The sequence below is a fragment of the Rutidosis leptorrhynchoides genome, chromosome 4 (assembly GCF_046630445.1).
Source record: "Rutidosis leptorrhynchoides isolate AG116_Rl617_1_P2 chromosome 4, CSIRO_AGI_Rlap_v1, whole genome shotgun sequence".
Taxonomy (NCBI): domain Eukaryota; kingdom Viridiplantae; phylum Streptophyta; class Magnoliopsida; order Asterales; family Asteraceae; genus Rutidosis; species Rutidosis leptorrhynchoides.
The window spans coordinates 250,669,948-250,677,932 of NC_092336.1; the positions used below are offsets into that span (position 1 = coordinate 250,669,948).

Genomic DNA, 7,985 nt, shown 5'->3' on the forward strand with positions numbered 1-7,985 from the left:
GACTTTGCTTATCGAGTCGAATCATATAAGATTATGTTTAAATTTGGTCGGAAATTCCCGGGTCATCACATCCGAAGCCTATAAATTGGGAGCTTGACCTCTCATTTTGCGTTGTTGATTCTGTGCAATTGCTAAGGTTTTTATGGTTCGCTTGTGAATACGCTCAAACCTTAATCATAATTAAACCAAGGTAATTCGATCACGATCGGGATGTAGTGATTGATCACTTGAATCTAAGTGAAAGACGATCATAAGGTCCCAAAAACATTATCAACACCATCATCCACCCATCATTGCACTCAACTCCTAAATTAGATCTTAGCATCTAATATAGGATTGATCACAGACCAACGTACAACGGTTAAAAGAGCAGCTAGTCAGTAACAAACGTTAACAAAGAATCACCTCTTTGTGTGTTCTCTTTTTTGTTATTATTTTTATTAGAGGCTCTTTTCCTCTTATATGACTCTTGTAAGATTCAAAGGCACTTAATTAGTTTGAAATAACTGATAAAAAACTCTCATTAAACATAAAAAATTTAGCCTTTATTTTTCTTTTGTTAACATAGACAATAGTCACGTTAGATATAGCAATATAAATAACATCACAATTCACATAATACGAAGGAAAAATGGAAGCAATCAACTGATCATATATATGATAATAGAAATTACTACAAATATTTACATTAACTGAGTAACATTTATACAAAATCTAAAAATTACTAACATTAATTTAGTTTTTTTTTCCTACTAATATTTACATTCACCGGGTACCATACCCAAATCGGTATGCAAAAACACCAACTCATAGGCCCAAAAACATGACATGCATTCTGGTATCCTCATTTCAAACCCACTCCCTCAAATGTGGGGAAAATAACCCTTGTGGCTGGAGATAGGGCAACGCGTTGCCACGTCATCAAAAGGACGGCGGTTAAATAACCATAAGTCATGCAACAAATGAAAAACCTTGGTTCTCACCGCAACCACCAAGTCCGGCACTGGTGGGAATGTTATATTCAAAACTTGCAATCCGACATGCTTTGCTTCTATTTGGTGAGAGGAAAACATGATCAAACCATAAACATAAACCGCCTCTATAATTTGGCTGTTCACAGCTTTTTCTAAAAGACGAAGCCCTAACTCGGTGTAAGATTTATCAAAATAATTTATCAAACCCCTGCGAAAAATCGCATTACAGTTTCCAAACAGAAGACAACGTCGGATAATATAATCCATCTTAGGGTTTCTCCAAGGTCTGAGATCCCACCTATCTAAGGACATCCTTTTACAAACCAAAGGATCGCCGGGAAGCATCAAAAAGCTTTTGCAAACCAACTTGAGTATGAGCAACTGCTCGGATGAATCCTGACCAACTCGAGAAAAAATTTCCACAAGCATATCTTGTGATAGAGTTTCGAGAATGTTCGCTTGAGTAACTTCTACCATTTTTGTATTCTTTAAAAAAGAAAAATAATTTTTAAATTTTTTGTGTTTGATGTACTTGAGAGGTTTTTGTAGATGAAGATGATGGGAAAATAAAACAAAGATCGAGAAGACTGTATTTGAGAAAATATTAAACTTTTTGTCTGTCATCTTAACCTTTAAAGGGATTTTTTGGTGATACTGAATCGACATGCATTTAACGCGCTGATTTTATTTTATTTAAGTATAAAATATTTGCCAATATTACGAGATAGATTTTTTTTATCATATACTATCCTTATTACAGTATTAAAATTTTGAAATCTCATATTTACCCACTTAAGGTGAATAATATCATATATGTCCATTTTTAATGTCTAGAAGCAACATATTTAAGTGAGTAAATATGTAATTTTAAAGGCTAAGAGGGGTATATATGATAAAAACCCTATGAGATATACATATATAGATTGAAATCTAATTTTTTGAATTTATATTTCAAGATAATAATGAGAGTGGTTATTTAGTGACTAAATCCAACAAATAAAGAAATGTTTTGTATGTGTTGTAACTTATAGTTTACTTTATAGGTAACAGTAAGTTACATGCTTCATGTCATATTATGCAGGTAATTCTTGGCCTATTATGTAGGTAATAATCTAAAATCATGATTATTTTACTTTCCACTCAATATTGTATATTACAGTATTACTTAACATAGATTATAAAAATACAATAACATCACAAACGTTCTGCAAAAACACTAACATAGACATAGAAAAATACTAGTACTCCGTAATTAACATATAACATCTCAAATGGAAATAAATTGATATATGATAAATTGATAATAGACATAATTACTAATATTTACATTAGCTGATGAGTAAAATTTATACAAAATCTAAAATATAGAAACATAAAATACTAACAAATCCAGTTAAACCCAAACCAGTCAGCAAAAACACGCAACTCATAGAACCAAAAACAAGACATGCATTTAGGTTTAGTCAATATAATTTTCCATCCAAGGTCAAGCGGAAAATAACCATTGTAGCCCTTGATAGTGCAGCACGTTGCGACTTCATCAAAAGTTGCGACGTCATCAAAAGGATGAGGTTAAATAATACCCAACAGCATCGCAACAAATCAAAAACTTTGGTTCTCACCTTAACCACCAAATCCGGCACCGGTGGAAATGTTTGATTAAGAATTTGTAATCCGATGTCCTTTTCCTCTATTTGGTTAGAGGAAAACATGACCAAACCATAAACATAACATGGCTCTTTAAGTTGCATATTCGAAGCTTTTTTTAATAAACGAAGCCCTAAATCGGGGTATATAGAATCAAAATAAGCCCTCAAACCGTAGCGAAAAATCGCATTAGGGTTTCCAAAATACATAGAAAAAGGAAAATATGGGCCAACTTAGGGTTTCCCCAAGGTGAGATACACCACCTATCAAAGGAAAGCCTTTTATAAACCAAAGCATCCTCGGAATGCTTCTCAAATGCTTTTTCAAACAAACTTCACCATGAACAATTGAGCGGATGAATTCTGACTAACTCTAGATAAGATTTCGATAAGCATATCTTGTGGAAGATCTTCTAGTATGTTCGATTGTCTAACTCTAACATCTATCTTTTATTTTTTACGAGATGCCTAACATCCATTTTTGTATTTTGTTTAAAAGATGCTGTAAAAGAGATGAAAATTATACTTAGGTAAAAGAAGATGATGAGAAATAACAAGACAGAAAAGGCAACTTGCCGTCTACACACGTCCTTTTAAAGTTGATTTTTGGTATACTCAACTGACGTCATAGTTCCACATGTGCACTTAATGATGATTTAGAGTATAAATAAAATATACAGTATATACTTCTAATTTTATTAGCAAATCATTTTAACTACTACATTACATGGCAAATAATTAACCCTTAGATTAAAAGTAACTTTGGATGAGGACCATTAGATCAAAGTCATTGATATCCACGTTCAAATATAACATAATAACAATATAATATTAAATTATGATTAAAATAAAATAGACAATTTGAGTGATTTGAGCAATCTATTTTGAAATTAGCTCAAAATCTGTTATCATGCATCCATTAACTCAAAATTCGTTATCATCCATTAAGTGCCTTTTACGATAATATATTCTAACTAGAAAATAAAAAATCAATGTGTTAATATTTCAAAACAAAATACATAATTCAATATTTGCCAATATTACGAGATATGTTTTTTTTATCATATAGTACTATCCTTATTAATTTTTGAAATCTCATATTTACCCATTTAAGGTGAATAAATAAAATCAAAATGATTTATAAAATAATAAAGTAATCAAACGGTTGTGCATGTGGTATTGTTTCAAAACCACGTTTTGGTGTTACAAAAACGTATATAATTACTTTTTAAACCTCATTTGCCAAACACTAGAATTAATATGGGAGTGACATGTACACTTTTAATCATGACCTAGAGTATTATTACCTACGTAATAGGGATGCATGTAACTTAGTACTATTACTGATAAATTAAATTACAAGTTACCACACAATCAAAACATTTCTTTATCTGTTCGATATAGAAATTACAACACAAGTAAATTACTAGAAGTTACCACACTAACCATTCTATCTATCTGAAATTTGAGATTATATATGTATAAAAAGAAACATAAAATCCGTCATCTTTAAAAACTATAGTTTTGGGATATTTTTGATAAATACAAAAAGAACAAAATGACACACTCTTCCGCTAATTATTCTTAGTATTTTTTTCGGAAAAGAAAATATTATTAATACTAAATAATACATCACGAATGTAGCCAGTTACAAATGATCTGGACTATAGGGACAAATGTCAAATGACATTGCAAAGGTTGCAACTTAACGAAAGAAAAAGGAACAAAACTCGAAAACTACACGAAACACAACTTCAGAATTATCCTTAATATTTCATCAGGAAGCGTCTCCAATTTGATTTTTATCTGTAGCAGCAACTAAAGTATCATCATCAACAATAGCCCCATCCAAATCGTCTCTAACCAATTCAATAGTCACATTTCCTACAAGTTCAGGACCCATTAGTGTGTCACTATGCAAATGTGTTTCAACATCATCGATACACGTTTGTTCATCCATGTCAAAATTATCTCTAGGTGTTGTCTTGATCACAACTTTCCAACCTTTACGAACATGATCTTTAACATAAAATACTTTTTATGCTTACGAAGCTATGATATAAGGCTCTTTAGTTTGCTTCAGACCTCGAAAATCGAGTGTCGTAAACCCATTCTCATCAACTTTTTCCTGGAACCACCTGATATCCAATCACAATGGAACAAAACTACTTTCTTGTCATCAGCATATTGCAACTTGATTATATCATTTAAAATACCGTAGTAAGTTACATGTCGTAGAACATGACTGTTATCTCTAGCACTCGAGAAGCTACTTGTTATAGCCTCAAGCATAACTCCGCTATTTTGTGTTGTCCTATTCTTCTCTACATCTTTAATGTGAAATCGATAATCATTTATGATATATTCCTTATATTTCTTTACAACCTCATTTGGACCGATTGCCAACGTGTTTATATCACTTGTGATTCTATTATCCCTACAACTATCCATATCCTCATCAACCTGATTTGAGGCAATTTGTTTATAAGTTTCTCTCAGTTATATCATCACTACGTACATTATCATAATATAACTAGCAAAATAACTTACATAATCAGACAACCACTCCTAAAACTCCTGACTATGTAAACGTTGAATGTCACGCTTACGTTTATGCTGATTTCCATGATTAATAATATTCAGATGCTCTCTGCAATCAAAGTAATAAAAATAGAATCATGTACATTATCATCAGTATTACACAATGTCATACAAAAAATAAATCTCATAACATAGTTAATTTAAATAACTTACGTTTGTAAGAAATCTATTTAACTACAATTGAACAACACATATGAGTGTGCAATAGCCAAAATGTCATAGTTGATTCTTTCTACGTTTGTTGCACCAATGGGTTGACCAGACATACAAAATATTGGTAAAATAGACTCATCACCACCATCATCATGATTTCAACTAGTCTTATTATGTATAGTCTCGACATCACTGGCTAAATATAAAGAATAAAATGACAAACACTCTTCCGCTAAATATCCTTCTACAATTGAGCCCTCGGGTTTACTATAGTTTCGCACATAAGATTTTAATGTACCTAAATATCTAAGTGGTCAAAAAAGTGTATATCAGATTAGTTCAAAACAGTTTTATTTAAACAAGTATATAATTTACTACAACATAAATGGTCACCTCTTGAATGGATACATCCAACGGTAATGAACATGACCCCCTAATCTGGCCTCTGAAGCTTATTGATTTCTAGTCCTCATCTATCTGGTATTTCATCCATTTTAGGTTCTATCAATTTTATAACAACTATCTCCAACATATAGATGAATCATGACGTCAAAAAATGATGGTGGAAAAATCCTTTCTAATTCATAAAGTATTTTTCCAATATCTTTTTCCATTTTAACTAAATCAGTAGGATTAAGAACTTTTGAGCATAATTGTCTGTAGTACCAACATAACTTCATGATAACAGAACGCACATGCTTAGGTAAAATATTTCGTATGGCCACAGGAAGCAACTGCTGCATCAAGATATGATTATCGTGACTTTTTAGGCCTGAAATTTTTGGAGGTTTTACCTGAATGCACCTAGAAATATTAGTTGCATAACCATCTAGCACTTTTAGCGATTTAAGAACATTACAAAACATTCTTTTCTCTTTTTATCCATTAAGAAACATGGAGGAGGCAAAAACACTTTGCCATTTGGTAAAGGTTCTAGATGAAGTTCAGGTCTAATACCCATTTCTTCCAAATCACGACCTCCATTTAAATGATCCTTGGTCTTTCCATCTATATTCATTATTGTTCCAATGACACTGTCACATACATTCTTTTCAGTATGCATTACGTCTATATTATGACGTAATAAGTAATTTTTCCAGTATGGTAACTCAAAAAAATACTTATCTTCTTCCAGTTATATGGTAAGAATGGATTATCCTTCACTAGTTTTCCAAATTTTATTTTAAAATCTTTCAGATCCGCAAGCATTTCTTCCCCTGTTAAGCAACGCGGTGGCCCTTTATGTTCTTCTGTGCCATCAAAATCATCTTTTAACAAACGGAAAGCATTCAATAATTCCAACCAGCGACGATGTGCCATGAAGATTTCTTTGTGGGACTTTGGTAACTGTATTAATTTGGTTTCTTTATGGCAAGAAGGACAAGCTAATTTACCTTTAGTGCTCCAACTCGATAAATTAGCATAAGCAGGAAAGTCATTTACCATCCATATCAAACTAGCACGCAGTTGGAAGTTACGCTTTGTTGATGCGTCATAAGTATTAACTACAGTATCCTACAACTCCTTCAACTAATCAACTAGAGGTTGCATATAGACGTCTATATTATTACCTGGAGCAGATGGACCGGGTATAAGTATAGTAAGGAATAAAAAAGGTTTTTCATGCACAACCATGGAGGTAGAATATACAGTATCAAAACAACGGGCCATGTACTATGTGAAATACTCATGTTTCCAAAAGGGTTAAACCCATCACTCGCCAAACCAAGCCTCACATTACGAGGTTCTTTAGCAAATTCATGATTTCGATAATCGAATGTTTTCTAGGCTGGTGAATTTGTGGTATGTCTCAATAGACCATCTTTCTATGACTCTCTTCATGCCATCTCATGGACTCGGCCGTTTTTGGGTACATAAACAATCTTTGCAAGCGTGGTATGAGTGAAAAATAGCGCAAACTTTTGTTCCAACCTTCTTACCTTTATAATCACCATCGTTATGATCAGGTTGTTTGGTTGACTCATTATAATCATTGTTACTTTGTTTATATCTTGAGGTCTAACATACGTCAAATTTAATTTTGTCCTTGTTATCTTTCCAGTACAATATACAATCATTTGGACAAGCATCAATTTTCTCATAACCAAGACCCAACTCTCTTATTATCTTCCTTACTTCATACAATGACTTCGGTATGGAAGCATGAGAGAAGGTTTCCCTCATTATGTCAAGAATCATGTTGAATCCTTTTTCATTACATTTTTCAACACACTTTGAATGGAAGAGTCTAACAATGAGCGAAAGAACTGAGAACTTACAGTCGAGATAAAGTTCTTTCTTTGCATCTCCCAATACTCTATAAAACCTTTCAGCATTTATGTTTGGTACAGTCTGATGATTTTCAGTTTGTTGGATATCATCTTCATCTTCATCTTCAAATATATGGAAGGCGCATTGGGCCAATCCTTGCATGTCATCTTCAGCATCCCACATTGGTATATCATCTTCAGGTGGAATTTGATAGCCTTCCAAAAACCCGTCAAATAGCAGATGTGATTTAGCCTCAACCCTATCTACCCGTTTTTGATTACTGCAATGTATGCACGGACAATACATATGACCCCCCATTTCCTTTTTAGAGAAAATACGT

The 7,985-nt window shown here is 32.7% G+C and overlaps 1 protein-coding gene across 1 annotated transcript; it reads right to left on the reverse strand.

Moving 5' to 3' along the window:
- Positions 1 to 863: 863 nt before the first annotated feature.
- On the reverse strand, positions 864 to 1,451 carry LOC139841559 (putative F-box protein At1g67623). The gene has a single exon (XM_071831769.1). The coding sequence runs from the start codon at positions 1,449 to 1,451 to the stop codon at positions 864 to 866; it is 588 nt and encodes a 195-aa protein (XP_071687870.1).
- Between the last annotated feature and the right edge of the window lie 6,534 nt (positions 1,452 to 7,985).